Here is a 19,019-nt window from a genome sequence, read left to right as displayed (position 1 = left end):
GTTTGCGTATGGAAACTTTTATTTTGAAAACTTCACTTCCGATGTTCGCGGGAAAGAAAAGCAAGGCAAAGCCATTTGTATGGTTCGTTCAACGTTAGAGCAGAAATAACGATCCTACTAGAAATGTCAACGAGTGACGGATATGCATATTTCCGAAGATCAAGTGTCTCCTGGATAATGGTTGTAATGCTGTCGATGGGTTTTTATACAGTAAGTTACTCTTACTAGTGTGGCTTGTCAGTATAACTTTATATTTTTGTAGTTTTGCAAAATACAGTTCTCTAGACATGCCCAATATTTATGAATTTATTCGTGTTTTGTCTACGTGTCAGTTCACTGCTATTGCGATATTAGTTTAGCTAGCCTAGTTTCATTTTCTAGGCATATATTATTAATACTAATTTAAAGAATCAGCAAAACCAGTTACAGTAATTTCTTATATTATGTACCTCGTAGATTTCTGACGTGCCCAGCTCTCATTTATTTATTTATTTGTCTATTTCTTTATTTTTGCGAGATTGTTTACTTTATTTCCTGTGAGTCAGCTAGGCTGGAGCAAAGATGATGGACATTTGTTAGGTAAGCGTGTCATTTGCTTTACAGGCCTCTATCTCATTGGAAGGTTCAAAGTCGAGGCGTAAGTAGGTATTCAGGGTCGGGTTATAGTCCATGCATTAGTTATGCGTGTAGCTCTAGTAAGGAGACACTTCGGGTGAGCAAAGAGTTTGAATGACAGCCTTAGTAAATAATAACCATCCATCGTAGACCCTCAAGCCAACAGCTGAATTGAGTTTTTGGTATGTGAGTGTGTAAGAGCAGCATACAAATCATGTATAAAGACCATCCCTGGCTACTTATCGACACTGTACTGTGTCACACCATACTCTAAATTTCACCCTCTGCACCTTATCTTAAATAAATACATATAGGCTACATGGATATGGACCAAATCTTTTTATTGTTTATTTCTATGGCTGTCTGATATCTTGACACAATAGATCACAACCTTGCTAGAGTAATGCAGAACTTGCTGTCTCGTGAGTTACTCATGGATCCTGACTTCTTCTGCATTAATGATGCCAACATTGATGCAGTTTCGGATTTTACGTTGAGGACAGTAGAATGCAACACTGTCTGATAATCCTATGTCTTACCTTGTGTGGTTTTCAGTGGGTCGTGTTTTGGCCAGATCAGGTCCCGTATGCCAGTTTGGGTCCACTAGGTGCTATCTCAAAACATCTGGTGAATGAATATTATGGAGTCTTGTATAAGGGGTGAGTCTGTCCTGTATGTTTGCTGTATTTAATTAGCATGCCTGTGGCTTTGTAATGCCATGACTGTGTGTTTGTGTGTGCATACGTTGTTTCAGATGGTGGCTTGCTTGGGTTGTCCATGTCTTCGAGTCCCTGGTGGCACTGAAATTATGCAGGTAAGAAAAAGGCTCCAAGTGGAGCATTTTTTGGAATGGCAGCGTAAGTGTTTGACGTGTTTAAGTATAAACAAATCCAAGGACAGCAGGAGTGGTAAAAGCCTCTTCTGATTTGCTGCCACCTGAGGGCAGTAGAACACCGCATCACATAAAAAGATGCGGTGTTGGACTTGTAGATGTTTTATACCTCTGTAATATTCTAACTGTTCTGCCTTGTGCTCTGTGCTGCCACAACCCTGAATTGGAGCGGTTTAGAAGATGAATGAACGAATCCTTCTAATGTGTGTGTCTCTCTAACGTGTGTGTCTCTCTTGGTAGTGATAAAGGCATCAACAGCCCATCGACTCGTCTCTTGTGGTTCATTCAGACGATATTGTTCGGTTTTGCATCCCTGGGTTTGCTCCTCAAATACAAGCCTGATGGCCGCAGCAAACGACGGTGAGCAGGCCGGAGCTCCTCTGAAGCAGAACCTCGCTGGAACACGACTAGGTACACAGACAGACCTCCCTAATGAAACAGGACTCCGTTTCCCTGCAGACTAGCTGTGAACAAGACTGCATTCCACAATGGATCGTACTGATGTAGAACTACATATCCCACGAGATACCGCGATGTCAGACAATAGCACTGCCTCTCAGAGGGCTTTAACAAGAACAAAGCGACACCATCCTTACGATAAATTTCCCAGAGGTTTCAACAGCTAATTAATTTGAATTTAAATTGTGTCTTGAAGAGAAATTGCTGTAGGATAAAGGCAAGTTTTTAGGACTCCATTAACAAGGGCATTTGGATAAGGATACACTCCTGCTAAGGAGTGTTTATTACCATGTTGTATGTCAGAGGAATCAATGGTACCCCTGCAATAGCAGTGCTGCTGTGTGGCTCTTGCTGTTTGGGGCTTAAATGCTGCTAAGATATGTTAAGTTGGGCCACTCGAGTTGGGCTCATGCTCCTCTGAAGCAGGAGTGTGAGACTCGCTTTCATACCATGCGTTTGGAGGCAGTGCCTGGCGCAGTGATTTGTGCCTGCCAGTCCAGTCGTGGGACTCCTTTTAGCTTAATAAGGTTTTTCCTTTAATAGACAGCACCATTAGCAATAGCTGCATCCAGCACTGATCAACTCCTCATGCATAGCTTTTACAGGTCGTTCAAGGCCCAGTCGCTGCCTCGTCGAGCTGTGGGGGATGGTCCGTAAAACTCAAGATTAGCCATGTTTTCCTTGGATGGAAAGAACTGGCAGACCTTCTGTAATTTAAATAATTGAAGGTGACCGTTCCTCATGCATTGGGCATTTAGCAATATACTCTAATATACAATATACAAAGTGTCTTTGGTACAAGAGTGGTGATTTGCAAAAAGGAACGTGGCAAGACTCATAGTCAACAAAGCATGAGTGAGACAAGCTGTGTAAAATTTCCCTCTGACATTATTAGTGCGGCAGCAGCACTGGGAACACTGGGAATGTCGTAAAAGGATGAAGGGGAATGGCTTTCATCACTAAGTATGAACAAGACTAATCAACTGTTAGATGTTAGATACGTGGGAAACGGAGACTAAATAAAAGAGTTTTAACACAAAAACAGCCAGTTCACGCCTATAAAGAAGCAATTGTTCAGTTGGATCTGGTTGTTCTATCTGCGCTACAAAAAGGTGTGTGTGTGTGCTATGTGCTGTGTGTGTGTGTTGTGTATCTGTAATCAGAGAAAACGAGTATGTCACATTTACTCCTGTTCTTATGCCTCTACTTTGGTCCAAATCAGATTAATTTGCATATTATATTATTTCAACAGTACTCCAATTACTCCTAGATGACTGATTTACATTACAGCCTCTTACGTTTAATAAATTAACTATTAACTATAGTTTTATCATATGGCTCTTTGATGACTAAAAATGTATAGTTTGCATTAATTTTTTCAGTTATTACAATTTTGATGTCATATGATCATGCTTTTAAAAATTCCTTTTTGAAAAATAAAGCAGTAATTTGACAAGCTGGTATTGTCATTCTTATATATGTTTGTAATTACAGTGTGCCTGTTTACACTTCATGTTTTTAACAGGATATATGAAACCATACTATTCAAAGTGCACAAATCTGATGTACATAACTGCAGCTGACGCCTGTCAAATGCAGCAGTCAGGGAGGTGCTGGCAATCTGTCTGACATTGATTAGATAGCAGTACAGGCAGTTGCGCAGCTATCTCATATATGTTATAACACTTTTGAAATGCAGTTTCACAGGTCTGATGCGTTTCAGATTTTCAGCAAAGCCTTTGCCGCAGTGTACTTGTGTATCAAGGAGGAATGCATCTAAACTGTCCTATATATGCTCCTGTAGGCAGTGCTCCTGTATGCAGTGTTCCTGTAGGCAGTGCTCCTGTATGCAGTGTTCCTGTAGGCAGTGCTCCTGTAACTCCTCTGGTAGGGCGAGAGGTTTAAGGTGCTATCTAGTGACACCACAGTCATGCGTGCGATTCCTAAGGGAGCGCACGTACTGTCACGTTGATAAATATGCCAGTCACTTTGGATAAACACGTCTGCCAAAGGCTGTAAATAAATAAAATATTCATGAACTGCCCAGATAGAACACAGCTGTTAGGTTCCAGCTATTAAATCTGGCCCTTATGTTGCAGCAAAAAATGTTTTGCAAACCTATTATTGGGTAAATATTTTAAAATGTTTAGTAAATGTTAACCTTTCTTGCCATGAAAATGCAGCTCAAATGGAATGGGGATACACAAACATATGTTGAAGACCACAGGTGAGGTGTGTTTTTCCATCTTATTGCCTTTCAACCCCCTGCTCCATCCCTCCACAATGATCAGGCCCTGTGAGATGACCCTTACCCAGGGAGCACTCACACCAAGCAGGACGCCGTTGCCTGGAACTGGCTATCACCTTGAAGTGGGCTTTATTGAATTGACTCCATCTCCTATCTTAACCCAGCTTATTCCTCTGGAGACCAAAGGGCTCACTTGCCCGATTCGACTGCAGACTTCCGCTAGCTTCCATCTGTTAAAGATTATCTTTGGGTTTATGTTTAAAGTATTGGTGATCTTATTTTACCTCTTCTGACATCAGTTTGGAAAGTAGGCTGAAGACGGTTAACAGGTGACCTCTCGGGTATTAACTGTAAGAGGAGTACATTTTTTGTGCACTCTCTTGTCTTATATATGTCATTGCCAAGCATACACACCTTCCAAGTCCCTCTGTGGTATTTATTGCTGTCTTAGACTCCTTGGCCAGAGCAAAGAGTCGGTACTGTGTAGAATCTGACACCATGTGTTTGCTTGTGGCTGTAACCAAAGGGGACACAATGACCTTAAGCAAAGCACTTAAAGGATTAACCTCCTCTGATCACTCTCTTTCCAAACACGCAAGGGTGTTACCCTCTCTGCTGCGCATTCGCGCAGCTCTCTGTCGTACCCACTCCTTCAGCCGGAGATCATCTTAACCTGGACTGTTTCATCCGCTAATGTGGCACAATCACCAGAACAGGAGTCAGGGTAGGTTTCACAGTTAGAACGAAGAGTGGAATAGATAATGACAGACTGTTAGTGGGTGATGGCCACCAGTGCGCAAGTGAGCCTTCTATTCGGCCACCATTAAGAGCTCGTCACAGAGACACTAATAAGGCTGTTATTGAGGGCGAAATGCTAGGAATGTGGTTTCCCAGGACCGGACTGTGTATGCTTTCTAAGTACAGAAAACACAGTTTGGCACATAAAACAAGCAATATTATAAAGACATTACCCACATTAAAAAAAAAAATGGATCGATTTTTCTTAAAAGTCCAATACACCAATACAGATTGGCAATTAGTGTAACAAAAAATTCTTATTTCATTTTATTTGGTTTGGTTGAGTAGTTGCCTGAAATGTCAGAATGTATGTATTATGCACACGAGTAAATAAAGCATGTGGGAACTTCCTAAATGTACTCTTTTTGCTCTCTGAAACAACAATGTAGTATATTTTGAACATAAATTCACTTTTTTGCAGCAGACTTCATATTTCCATATTAGTGAATATGGCTATAATGAGGCTTTGAGCTCTAGGTACATACATCTTTGTTTTGCCTGGATCGTGTGTGTGTGTGTGTGTGTGTGCTTCATCTATAGGAGGCATTTGTGACGCACAGCTGTTGGTGCGCGTATAATCGGGGTGGCGGTAATCTTGCTGAGTTCATCGTTGCAGTCAGCGCAGTGTAGGGTAGCGGCCTGACAGCGTTCTGCGTAGCTGGCAGTTCTGAGTCTTATCCCTGCTTTCCACAACACACTCAACCTGTTCAACCAAAACACAACAGCCTTAGCCAATACCTTTAAAAAAAACAACCAGCACCACAGAGAACTGTACGGAGGGACTCACTCCCTAAGCTTAACGCAGCACTAAGTAAACCCATTGCCATGACAGCCCTTAGATCTATATACTGCAATTTGGATAGGAAGAGAGACTGTTGACACAGGCAGTGATTTCTTACCTGTGCTTGATCTGCTCTATCACTGTATCTCCTGTGCCAAACATCCAGCAGCCTGAGGAGAGAATGAGCAAATGTCAAACAAGAAAGGTGCAGGATGGAACACAGGGCTAATCTGTAACCTCCTCGTTTCCTTGGGAATCACGTACAGCATTTCAGGCTTGAATTGTCCTGTTGTTTCAAACTGTTTTGCAACACCATGTTTAGTGAGACTGATGATTATTAAACAGTAAGATTAACAGAGTTTTAACTGGGATTAATGCAACACAAACATTGCTTCTTTCAAACACTTAAAAATGAACAAAAAAATAATATTATTTTTGACTAAATAATAAAAGCAGAGATGTGCAGTGCTGGAATCATCACTGAGAACTGAATGTGTATATGGGTAAACATACAGGTTGGGTAGTTGATCGTTAGTTTGTGGTTGTGGTTTTCTCCTGTTCCCTGGTGCTACTTTGTATATATTGTGTATATGTATATTGCATATATAATTGTTATCAATGGCCAGTCATTTGCGTCATGCCTAAAATGGTAAGGTCAGCCTCAGTCACAACTCTTTCTTTCTGTCTTTCTTTCCTGCCCACCTCGCATCTTCCCAGGCCAGTGTTTCCATCCGTTGAGCCATGTGTCTCCTGGCCAAGTCTCCCAACTGGACTGTGAAACGACTGATGCGGTCATCCAGTGCTAGAGCTCTTCCCACACACTGCCTCACTAGCACTGTTACCCTGTAGGGGTAGGGGCACGCAGAAAACCTGTCTGTTTAAACCCCCAGCAGTACGATAATACTTATAAGTTATGATGCTAAGCTATTCAGAGTTGTAAGGTTTAGCTCACTGTTGACCCTTTAGCTCGGACAACTGCCCAGTCAAGATGGCTGCTGGTCCCATGGCTCCTTCAGTATCTACGGTGGTGTGTTCATACTCCCGAAACCTCAGCATGGCCACCAAAGGGTCCTCCTCCCTGTGCCGAGGATGGCGGCTCACGGCCCGCAGAGCTTGAGACTTTAGCTTTCATTTGTGGTTCAGGAGTTATCTAGAATGGAAAAGCTTAGATCGGTAAGTAAAAATCTGTAAGTCTGCCAATTTGATTTACATAGAAATATTAGGATGAAATTGGTGATACATGTTACTGTCCCTAATATCAGCAAGTTCAGCTATTTACTGCTTTGGGGCATGAGGCATTTTTTAAAATCCATTTTAAGACTGCAGTTGTACCTGACAGAGATGACCATTTTCTTGGTCAGGTGAAGAGTGTGTGCCCGAAGAGCGTTGCACCAAACCTGTGAAACAAAGCAAGAGCTCTGGTCAAATCTAAACAAATGAGGATGATTGCAGAATGCTTATCCAAGCTTTGAGGTACAACGAGAGCGAGCTTCGTGAGTGAGAAACAGAGCAGGTGGTGGACGTTATGGATGCTGTATGGAGACAGGAGAACGTGTGTATGTATGTATGCATGTGTCTTTACTTCCATAGAGCTTTCGGACTGGGATGGAACCGAAACCCTTGATGGGAGTGTCGGTTCTGCGGGAGTGCGGTAGAAGTGGGAATTCCTCTGATTCAATGCCCTGGTCAAGAAAGCAAGCTCGAGACTGACAGTGGGTCGTGCATTTCTCATAAACACCATGTAGTAACTGATGCCTCTCTACTGATCATTACCATGAACAAAATGGTAATGCTACTTAAAAACAGTGAATTTAGGAATGTGAAAATAATAAGGTTAGGGGATTGTTATGCCAAAAATCTAGGAGCATGTTTGCAGCCGTTAAGTTGTTTTTTTTAATGCACCAAGCATCAATCTATTTGATTTGATCTATTTGTTCTATTTGAATCAAAACCAGTTCAGCCTTTAAGGATCCTGTGATAACCTTGTAACGGTTTTGACTCACAATGTGATTTGATCTAAGCTTTAAGCCAAAGGATTATAGTAATAATGGCCACAGATGTTGTTGGCACAGCTCCGCACTAGTGGGTCAGCCAGAATTCCACACTGACCACCCGCGGGCACAATGACAGCGTCATTGTGTCACCTGCTCGTGCACCTCTACGCCTACTGTACCCAGACCTGCCAAGTACACGACACTCTCGTGCCTGCAGGGTGGAAAGAGGGGGCCAGGTAGAAAGATAGAAGGGTGAATCAGTGCATGCATGAACATTTCAGGGCTAAGCCACACAGCGCAAATCACCCAGTGATTGATTGCTGTTGTATTCTTTTTTAAGGAACATGCCTTTTTGGTTCACATAAATAAATGGATTCATGTTGTGTGTACTCTGCCAGTTCCGTATTTGGTTTTTATTACTCTTAGATTTGGGAAACGTGTATACACGTGATAGTAAGGTTTATTTTGCACATAGCTTGTATAAGTGCACTGCATGTGGGGAAGAGAAGGTGCAGGCTAATTGTATGTTTCGACCACTAAGTGTCGAGTTTTCTGTGTGTCGTGCACTCCTCCAGGTAGAGGTAGCTGTTCTCCTGGGCCAGGTGGCACGCGTGGTTCTGTGAGTCGCAGGCCATGCTGCCGTACGAAATCACCATGGCACCGTAGTCGCAGAACATGCGCAGGCGTGATAGACAGCTGTAAGCAGGCATTATAACGAAGACTGGGATTCTCAGCTCCACTGTGTGATGGGCCATCGCCATGGAGAAGCTACAGTCCATGGCCACAATCACACCTTTCTTCTGCTGCTTCTGACACACACACACACACTTTTTGTGAGCTAATCCAAGTGCTTTTGATTTTTGCCAGGGCATCTTCCTATTACATTAGGCTTGTAGTCTAATATTGACGTGTTGAATAATAAATTAGAATGAGAAATTAGACACTTAAGCTCATCCATTACACAGCTGCTATCTGAACTAATGCTAATAGTATTTTCATTTGACCTGCAAGGTGACGGTGGTGGACGTGATGTGGCTGTTGCCTGTTTTAATGATGAGAGCAGACACAGAACCCTTCTCTCTTTCACTGAGCCAGTGTAGTGGAGGTGCTCTTTCTTTACATAAATCTCCATGCCATACAGTTTGGATATGTCTGGAGTACTGAAAGGCAAAGTTATATGATGGCTAGTGTGTTTTGAGACCACTGAATGTTATCCCACCAAATGTTTTTCATTCTTCCTGAAACCAAACCGCCCTAGACAGACAAGCAGTTAAAACAACTGTCCCTAGATTCACAGCAATAAAACCAAGCAAGATGTAATCCCGGCCCAACCTCCACTCTGAAAAACCCCCAATGTAATGTAAATTATTACCCTTATTAAATCACGTTTTACAACACAACACACTTTTAAGCAGCAGGAAAGTGGCCTATTTCTGTTTGCACTTTTATGTTTGGATTAAATGTGAGTGGTGTCAGGATAATGTTTGGATGTTGATGTTGGGTCAGTCCTTTACATCACAAGCTGGAAGAACTATTGTCAGAATGTTTGCATAGGCCATGAGTGATTTGGGTGGCTGTTACTCAAAACTTGCTAATAGCAAAGTAAAGTCGGTGTACTGTGCAAGGGGTCTTCTGAATTCCTGACTGCTGGATTTTTAAAGCCGCTGCACTGATGTCCTGAAAGTGGAGAAACTCCACAGGAGGCCCTGGTGCAGACTTGTGCTCTCTGCTCCTTGTGATGAAGGGCTCTGTTGGAGCCATCAGCGGGACCTTCTCGAGGGTCTTCAAGTCCGCGTTCAGGTGCTCCTCAGCGCTCAGGGCAGAGGCAGGCAGGCTGAGGGGAGAGCGTCTCATTCCTTTGGGGGATGTCTTGGTTGCACTGGCCATTGTGAGATGAGCAGATGCTTTTGTTGCTGCTCTGACGTTCCTCTTTGCTGTTAGAGAAAATAGAGAACTTCATTAAACTGAAGAGAAAAGAGTTTGTGTTTCTTGTCCTTTGTGTCCTTTGAAAAAGTACTTTGAATGCCTTTGGAAAGAGCCGGACGGATTTGGTGGAAAAACAAACCCGGCGTTGTGCTTTAGCACCTCCATTAGTTAGCTGAGTTTCAGTGAAAAATAACGTGAAGCTTTGGAAAGATACAACTGGAGAAGGTGATTTATGGAGGCGAGGAGGAGGGTTTCTGTCACCAGCGCCTGCCAAACGCCTTGGCTGCATCAACAAAGCCAGCGACTGAGGGCAAGCTAAGCATATGTTATGCAGATTAACTGTTCTCTCTGTGTTGTCTTTAAGTAATCCTTCTGCACAACAGCATATAATCCACTCTGGTACCTCTTTATCAAAGCACATGTGTAGCCTGTGAAGCACAGTTAATCAAAAGCTGTTTATGTACACTTGATCTAACTTACCAGATTTCAAAGCGCACAATATGGGCAAACAGAAATTCATCCAAAAAAGGCCCCTTGACTACTGAGATGTACGAAAAAGTGCACTAGAAATCTCACCAAATTAGATTTTTGCTTTGGCACTGTGCTTATAAAAATGTTTTTAAAAGTATCAAGTGTACTCAGATGAGCAGGAGACAATATATTCCCAAACCAGGTGGAGTGAGTAAATTTGTGGCCAATTTTTGAAAGTGATCTGAGTCTGACTCTATTACTCAGCCTTTTTGAGGTCTAAAAATATCCCATCTCACCCCCTTCTCACTGTCCAGGCCAGTGCCTTTTTTGCTTTCTTACCATATTGGTCAAGGATTTTTAGTTATCTATTATTCAGTACCCCCAACTTTGCCGCTCAGTGCCTCAGAAAAAGATTTTCCTCTGTGTGTTTCTCTCTTTGACGATCTATTTGATACCCTCGTGCTTTTTTTCTCAGATAAGTCAATAATTACCATGGCAGGAAGAGGAGAACGAAGGAGAAGAGATGAAGGATTAAGCACATCATAGTGTGGAAGGCAGGCAGGATGGTCCTACTGTCTGGATCACCAAGGAGTTGGGGAGATGGGCTCAGCCTGGGGAGGAACGAAGGACCTCGAGATGGAGGAGGTGCAGAGGCATGAGGAGGGTCATGGGGAGCGACAGCTGATGCTGGAGAAGATGTTCTCCTCGATGAGGTTCCTGCATGGGATTTTTCACATCTGACTGAAGCGGTACGAGGGGCAGTAGAAGTGGGTTGATGCTTCTGGCTGGATATCTCCTCAGATGAAGCAGTAGATGCAGATGCAGTAGGGATTTGGGAGAGCGAGGCTTCTGTGGAAGGAGCAAGTGTTGGGGAGTTTTGGGGAAGATGCGGAATCAGAATGACCAGTGGTAGGAAGATCATCAGGAGAGGTCTGGGTAAGAACTACACGCTTCTCACTGTCTCCAGGGGATGCTGGGAAACTTTGAGCTTTAGAAACTCTTCATGGGTTTGGAACTTAAGCCCTTCAGTCTCCCACCTTTGCCAGAAGGGGTCGTACTCCTCGCTGTCGCGGAATCCCCTCTGCTGTGGAGAACCCTCACTTGTAGTGAGTGGGTGAAGAAAAACTGGCAGCAAAGTTCATCCTGGAATCTTCAGTCTATGTGCTAGACAAGGAATCCCAGGGTCCCCTTTGGGGCTGAGTTCCCACTCCTGTTTGTCAGAAAGTGTCTGGTCTGCAGGGTACTGAAGCTACAGACTTGTGCTCTCATCCTCACATGCCTGTTCTGCACAGCTGTGGCCTGTGAGGCTGTTTAAAGAGGAATTTACCCCCAGGCACACGTGTGAGCCTCTACCCTAGCCTCATTGCCCCTCCCAAGCTTGGTCAAGCCAGGTTATTCCTGTCCCAAACCTGCATTCATTCTACCTTTGACGTCGGCTCTTCAGATGCTCAAATGAGATAAATGGAGACTTATCTGAGAAAGAGTGATCCTGGGCCTTGTGTCTTGGGGAAGGCTGGATGAGCATATGGAGAGTCCTTGGCACTAGAGGGCCTGACCATTGACACAGGCCTATGCTTCCCCAGCATGGGCCAGAAGTGAGGAGTCACCTCTAAATCTCTTAACACACCAGTTTCTCACAGAAATTCCATTGTTCTTTTCAGTTCCTTAATGGTGTTTCATTGGCAGAGAAACTACATAATCAGATTAATGTGTGTGATCTCATTTCCTAAGAATGGTGAAAGAAATGCAGTTACACAAACTCAAACTCTCTCTCTCTCTCTCTCTCTCTCTCTCTCTCTCTCTCTCTCTCTCTCCATCATGTACAGAGAGTTGAGGTTAATGAACTTTTTGCAGCATTTTTCCACTGGCCTGCCCTTGGATTATGGCAGCTGAATCCCAAGCCTCTGTTCATGTGTTTCACTACCCAGTCTGAGACGTGCTCTCTTTAATCTCCATCACCCTGTTGCTTCTACTCTACTTCCTCTTATTGTGTGTGTCATGAGCTGAACCCTGTCTGAATGTTGAATGACTATTATTGCTTTAATATTTAAAAAACTTTTTTTAAATAAATGTATATTTGAATCGGGCTATTCCGTTTACAATGCTTGAAGCCCTTAAAACACCCCCTTAAATGTCTCATAGAACGTGATACATGACAGCACATACCAGTACCCCTGGAATAACCCAGGGCCAGTGAAAGTAGGCAAGCAGTCCAAGCTCCCCTTGAGTGGCTGATATGCTGTTTGAGTAAGCTAGAGTAAGAGTAAGATAACTGTTCCTAAACGGTGCGTGACCTCACTGCTATGGACAGTGTCTCTCGGAGAGTCTGGTCAGAAAGCAACCTTACTTACAATTATGACTGAATACAATTTGAGCAACTGAGGGTTAAGGGTCTTTCTCAGGGGCCCAACAGCGGCAATTTGGCAGCAGTGGGGCTTGAACTGGCAATCTTCTGATTATTGGTCAAGTATCTTTAATAAAGAATCTATAATAAAGAAATAACAAATTTCTTTACATGATGAACAAAATGTTTAATATACATTCAATGTGCCAAAAACTCCCAAACCTTTGCCACTCAGGTATCATTTCAGATGACATATCACAAATTAAATCACATATTCGTATATTCACGTATGTCTTTCGAAGACCCACGTACACACATACTCACACATGACTTAATAAAAGTCACACACACACACACACACACACACACACACACACACACACACACACACACACTCATACATGGCTTAATAAAAGTCACATACACATACTCACACATGGCTTAATAAAAGTCACACACACACTCACACATGGCTTAATAAAAGTCACACAAACACTCACACAGGCTTAATAAAAGTCACATACACACTCACACAGGCTTAATAAAAGTCACACACACACACACACTCACACAGGCTTAATAAAAGTCACACACACACACTCACACAGGCTTAATAAAAGTCACATACACACGCTCACACATGGTTTGCCTGTTCATATTTCCTCAGGCGGGTTGCATTGGCTTCACTTGTTTCAATTCTGCTGGAGAAAAACCAGTCCCACCCCACCAGCCCACTGCACAACTGCACACCCAGCCCTTTCCCAGTCTCTCTCTCTCTCTCTCTCTCTCTCTCTCACTCTCTCTCTCTCTCTCTCTCTCCCCACATTTCTTCATTTTCCCTCCTCCATACAGAGAACTCTTTTTGTCGTGCACTCAAGTGTTTTCATTAGGAAAAGAGGCATAACACAGGGCGCAACGGCAAGAGAGACGGAGGCAGAGAGGCATCGAGGCAGAGGGAGGCAGCGAGGCAGGGAGAGGCAGCGACTGGAGGAAGGAGAGAAGCAGCCACTTATTTAGCCTTCAGCCCTTTTTAAGGTAAGTTTTGCTCCCTCGGGTTCTCTGATATAGAGTGTGTTAGGCATTTAGCCACAACTCTCCTGTATAGTTTAGCTGGAGTGTTCTGCTAATGCGGTGCTCATTTTAAAAGACCTCTCCTCCCCAGCCATACTACGTGTTTGCACGGTAACATGGCCCGCTGGCTGACCCGCATCGCCGTCTGTCTGCTCCTGATTGGTCAGATTTCTGCAGGTAAGATCCCTTGCTGGGTGTGACTGAGAGGGAGATGGCAGCATGACAGAGTTTTGTAACACATTTCACAAGATTTCGCGTCAACCAGTAATCAGGACACATGCTCGGCTCCCAGTAAAATACTTTAGGTTGGTAAAGAAATCAAAGGAGCTGCTTTGTGTCATTTGTTGTTTAGTGTTTATTAATGAGACAATACCTTTGAAAAAAGAAATGAAAACCGAAAACAAAGACATGGAAAAAATATGAGTAGTATTTGAGCAAATATTAAATGCATGAAATTTGATGTGTGTGTGTGTGTGTGTGTGTGTGTGTGTGTGTGTATATAGTGTAGTGTTTTACAGGCCAGAACATCTGGTTCTGATTTGGTTTCTACTTAGTTCTTTTCTGAATGATAGAATGGCCACACATCACAGAATAGAAGACACTTCATGCACTTCACCTTAGTTTGTACAGGACATTTACATCTGACCCGGGTATACTTGACTTTTACAGATGTATCCTCTGTAGGAAAAACAATGCAGAATGTAAGATGATACAGCTCTTTTCTTCGTGGGCAGAGAAACTAAACAATCAGTTGAATGTGTGTGATCTCATTTCCTAAGAATGGCGAAAGAAATGTAGTCAAAAACTCTCTCTCTCTCTCTCTCTCGCTCTCTCTCTCTCTCTCTCTCTCTCGCTCTCTCTCTCTCTCTATCATGTACAGAGAGTTGAGGTTAATGAACTTTTTGCAGCATTTTTCCACTGGCCTGCCCTTGGATTATGGCAGCTGAATCCCAAGCCTCTGTTCATGTGTTTCACTACCCAGTCTGAGACGTGCTCTCTTTAATCTCCATTACCCTGTTGCTTCTACTCTACTTCCTCTTATTGTGAGGGAGTGTGTGTCATTAGCTGAACTCCCAGCTCACATCTCACACTACATTACCCACAGCGTCTATGTTTCAACACACACACACACACACACACATACACACAGACACACACACGCAAATCAAATCAAAATTTATTTATATAGCACTTTTTACAACAGATATTGTCACAAAGTAGCCCCCAGTGAGCAAGCCAAGGTTGAAAGTAGCAAGGAAAAACTCCCTAGAGCACGAAGAAGAAACCTTGAGAGGAACCAAGACTCAAAGGGGAGCCCATCCTCTGGCCGACAACGGTCACCACAATAATAACAATTTTAAGAGAAAAATAAATAAACAATAATAAAATGGAAAAATAAGTAATTAAAGTCTGTGTCTGAAACACACACTCTCTTTCTCCCCCCCTCTCTCCCTCTCTCTCTCTCTTTACCTCACTCCCTCTTTTTCTCTCTCTCTGATCTCTCTCTCCTCTCTCTCTTCCCTCTTTCTCCCTCTTTCTCACCCTCTCTCTCTCTCTGACTCTCTCTCTCCCTCTCTCTCACCCTCTCTCTCTCTGACTCGCTGTCTCTCTCAGCCTCTCTCTCTCTGACTCTCTGTCTCTCTCTCACCCTCTCTCTCTCTCTGACTGTCTCTCTCTCTCCCTCTCTCTCTCTCTCTCCCTTTCTCCCTCTCTCTCACCCTCTCTATCTCTCTCTGACTCTCTGTCTCTCTCTCTCTCTCTCTGACTCTGTCTCTCTCTCCCTCTCTCACCCTCTCTCTCTCTCTCTGACTCTCTGTCTCTTTCTCTCTCTCTCTCTCTCTCTCTCTCTCCCTCTCGCCCTCTCTCTCTCACTCCCTCTATCTCTCTGTGTTCCTTCTTTCTTTGATCATAGAATATCACACATAAAAACCTGTGAGATTGGAGCACCAGCCATATGAAAGTCAGTTAACAGACTGATAGCATCCATATTAATTAGCTCTAGTCAATACATCGCCATGTATTAGTGGGACTCTCCTCAAGCCTCTGGTGTTGGTTTCTGTTCATCTTCAGCATGCAGACAGCACCTGCTGATGCTGGGCTTCTGCTGATGAACCCATGGGCCTCAGCCTGCTGTGTGCAAAACCACTGACAAGCTGAAACACCCATTCTCTAAACTTTTTTGTTTTTCTTAGGTCTAATATTTTTCATTTCTATTACAGGCATGTACCAATAAACAACTTGCATGGATGAATATATGCATTTAAGGGGCACGTTTAGAGAAGTCGTCGTGCTGTGTCTTTGTGATTTCAGCGGTCTCAGTCCTGGGTAGGTTTGGCCTGCTCGGTAAAGTAGTAATGGAGCTTAAGCCGCACCGTGGGGGAGCAGCATGGGCATCCCTGCAGGGCTGACTCACGGCTGGAAGCCTGCACAAAGCGCGCGGGGGGCAGAGACACCAGGCGGCAGTGAACCCCACTGATCTGGTCCGGTTTCTGACGGGCACTGCGTGGATAACTATTAATGTGAGGAGAGATTAATTGGGCACGATGCTCTGTGGTGGAGGGTGCAATTGAGTCTGATTTCAAACCAGTTTCCTCTACCAAAACCCTATGAAGTTTAAACATTGCAAGTGAAGACAGCGGATCTCAGATCTGTGCGCGGTCTGGGCCCAGACAGAACTACACATGCTTCTCCCGAGGCCGTTTCCAGCTGAGTTGTTTGCATGGCACTTATGCACACTTTCACATAAAAAGAGGAAAAAAAAATCCTGTGAGAGGAACCAAGACTCAAATGAGGAGCCCAACTAGTGAAGATATATGCAAATGAGGAGCCCAACTAGTGAAGATATATGCAAATGAGGAGCCCAACTAGTGAAGATATATGCAAATGAGGAGCCCAACTAGTGAAGATATATGCAAATGAGGAGCCCAACTAGTGAAGATATATGCAAATGAGGAGCCCAACTAGTGAAGATATATGCAAATGAGGAGCCCAACTAGTGAAGATATATGCAAATGAGGAGCCCAACTAGTGAAGATATATGCAAATGAGGAGCCCAACTAGTGAAGATATATGCAAATGAGGAGCCCAACTAGTGAAGATATATGCAAATGAGGAGCCCAACTAGTGAAGATATATGCAAAGGAGAAAGATGTAACTATAAAGATCGTGGCTTTAATTAAATGTCTGTGGTCCATGGAGACAAACGACTACGTTTAAATTGCCTTCGGTCGGACTTCAGAAGCGAGGAGAGAAGTGGCTTTCACACCTGTGTGGGTTTCCGCGCGGCGCCGTCTCATGCCATCGTCACGGCGAGCTGCAGTTGGGAGCGCAGGGAGGGCCGGGCCGACTCCGCCAGGCGCCCGGCCCTCCCTGCGCTCTCGCGAGGGGAGTGCTGTGGCAGTGTTGAGCAAACATCCAGGTTCCCTTCATCAAACATTTTACAGGGCGCACGGAGCACTACGGCGCCAGCTGTCTGAGCCTTGCTGTCCTGAGAAAGGGTGTAAACAGCCAGGCTGTCGGGAGGCTGAAGTCTGGCTAAGCCCTGCGCACGCACACCCTTTGCGTTCTGTGTGCTGATCTGGTAATGCGAGCCACACCCAGACCTTGGTAGATGCTCTACTAACATAGATCGTACCAAGGGGTCATGAAACTCATCTGGGTTATGAGGGCCCGCTGACCTCTTAGGACTAATGACAGAGGGCAGGGCGGAAGACTCTTTGTGAGGAAGTAATCAGTGTGGAAAAGGAAAGAGGACATGTTTTGGAGTGACTTGTTTACATCATGATTTCAGTGTGCATGCTGACTAGATGTGTGTAGATGTGTGCATGCTGACCAAGATAACATGGACAGTGGTCTACATATCTGTAGGGACATTGTTATAATACGAAATTTGACCTGAAATATAAAAATCTTGACTCCTGATCGGTGCTGCAGGGCTGTTTGGATTGCAGACATGGTCACTCCTGTCCAACATCCTTGACCTATTGTGTCCTCATATTTCTGTTCAGTGAGCAACAGGACCTCAGCTGTTGCAGTAGAAATCCAGAATGCAATACACGGTTAGAGGGGCTTCAGGGCTGAAGGCTGATTGGTTGTTTTGTGCGTCAGTGTCTGAGCCTGATCGAGCATTCAGAGACGCCCGCACAGCTGCTTGTCAGAGCCAGCAGAAGCTCAGCCACAGACTGGATGCCATCGAAGAGGTAAACTCTCTGCACCATTTCTCTCTCTCATCCCCATTTTTCTCTGTATATACACTTCTGGTGAGTGGAAAGCATTCTAACTATTTTGAGCAGTTCTATGAGGAGACGTGCTACCGCCTGGCCCGGACTAGGCGGAGGGCGGACCAGGTGGCGGCCCGCTGGTGGCGGCCCGCTGAGTTCCTGCTCCATCTTCAGGCAGTAACACTGTGACCCCTAACCTATCTCTTAAAGCCACTCGAGAAACATGGCCCTTAGCGTGTCCTCTGCTTATCCCCCCTCAGACGTTTGATTTATTTCTCTGTGGGACCAGTTGTTCTATCACACCTTTTTCTACATTTACCCTTTTCTATATTTCTTCTACACTTTGAATTCTGCAGAATGGAAAACAGTCACTTTGCCTGCCTCTGCTCCGTCTCTATTACTCCACCCATCCTCTCCTCCTATCCTTCAGTAGCTCCTCCACACCCAAAGGCTCGTCTCACGTCTCATCTCGCCTATGTGCTCTCCTTCTCTCCGTGTTTCTCCATCGTCAGCGGGTGCAGGACACCGTGTGGAAGCTGGAGTCAGAAATGTCCGTGCTGCTGGACACCATCCAGGACCCTGACTGGAGCTTTCATCCCAGCACTGACAGTGCTGCAGTAGACATGCTAGATGAGAGCCCACAGTCCTGAGCCCGAGGAAGAAGACTGGAAAAAGATTAGCACCTCGTCCTTTGCAATGAGTTTCATATTCAATTCATACATAATGAAAATACAGACAAATGGCAGTGATGCATAATAGTGCCATACTGCAGAGTAGTCCTGCACGCGATCCGCACTGCGGCATTTAAGGTTGACCCCTAAGCCCAGGTGAAGTGCCCTCTAGATGGTAACCTTCTGTCTTCTACCTGGGAAGGTTCTCCCCTCTCCTGCTGCTCAGGTGACACACCAGGTACATGTCTGTGTGCTTGTACCCATGTCACTCGTAATGTTGTACGGTTTTTCATGTAATGGTGGCAGGTGCCAACGGGCCGACCCAGAGACTGGAAACACTGAATACCACACAAGATCCTAAGTGGTTATGCATGTGGGGTTAACATTTTCTGATAACTTATCCATGTCCTTCATAAACATTACACCTTACATTGTAAATTAAAATTTAAAAATATTTAATAATGATAAATAACCTGAAACACAAACATTTCACGAGTCCTCTGATCTCATGTATAAAATCTTAGTGCAA

The 19,019-nt window shown here is 44.2% G+C and overlaps 2 protein-coding genes across 2 annotated transcripts; one reads left to right on the top strand and one right to left on the bottom strand.

Annotated features, from left to right (window-relative positions):
* Positions 1-29: 29 nt before the first annotated feature.
* Positions 30-3,419, top strand: tmem254 (transmembrane protein 254). The gene is made up of 4 exons (XM_027020961.2): positions 30-210; positions 1,171-1,274; positions 1,370-1,429; positions 1,748-3,419. The coding sequence occupies exons 1-4, from the start codon at positions 124-126 to the stop codon at positions 1,869-1,871; spliced, it is 375 nt and encodes a 124-aa protein (XP_026876762.2). The 5' UTR covers positions 30-123; the 3' UTR covers positions 1,872-3,419.
* A 2,170-nt stretch (positions 3,420-5,589) lies between these two features.
* On the bottom strand, positions 5,590-11,326 carry LOC113584201 (L-threo-3-hydroxyaspartate ammonia-lyase). The gene is given in 13 exon segments (XM_035531602.1): positions 5,590-5,715; positions 5,912-5,963; positions 6,496-6,636; positions 6,746-6,871; positions 7,126-7,190; positions 7,874-7,928; positions 7,930-7,998; positions 8,355-8,596; positions 8,830-8,936; positions 9,395-9,597; positions 9,599-9,721; positions 11,222-11,287; positions 11,289-11,326. Coding segments are annotated over 13 exon segments (1,374 nt in total). The 3' UTR covers positions 5,590-5,628.
* Between the last annotated feature and the right edge of the window lie 7,693 nt (positions 11,327-19,019).

The sequence above is a fragment of the Electrophorus electricus genome, chromosome 11, assembly GCF_013358815.1.
Source record: "Electrophorus electricus isolate fEleEle1 chromosome 11, fEleEle1.pri, whole genome shotgun sequence".
In the NCBI taxonomy this organism is placed as follows: domain Eukaryota; kingdom Metazoa; phylum Chordata; class Actinopteri; order Gymnotiformes; family Gymnotidae; genus Electrophorus; species Electrophorus electricus.
This window is presented reverse-complemented; position numbering and strand designations above follow the sequence as displayed.

Excerpts from the sequence above, each read along its gene's own strand:
- tmem254 (XM_027020961.2), top strand. The coding sequence starts at position 124 with ATGTCAACGAGTGACGGATATGCATATTTCCGAAGATCAAGTGTCTCC. Across the intron at positions 211-1,170 it reads TGTCGATGGGTTTTTATACA|TGGGTCGTGTTTTGGCCAGA; the intron begins GTAAGTTACTCT and ends TGTGGTTTTCAG. Across the intron at positions 1,275-1,369 it reads TATGGAGTCTTGTATAAGGG|ATGGTGGCTTGCTTGGGTTG; the intron begins GTGAGTCTGTCC and ends ACGTTGTTTCAG.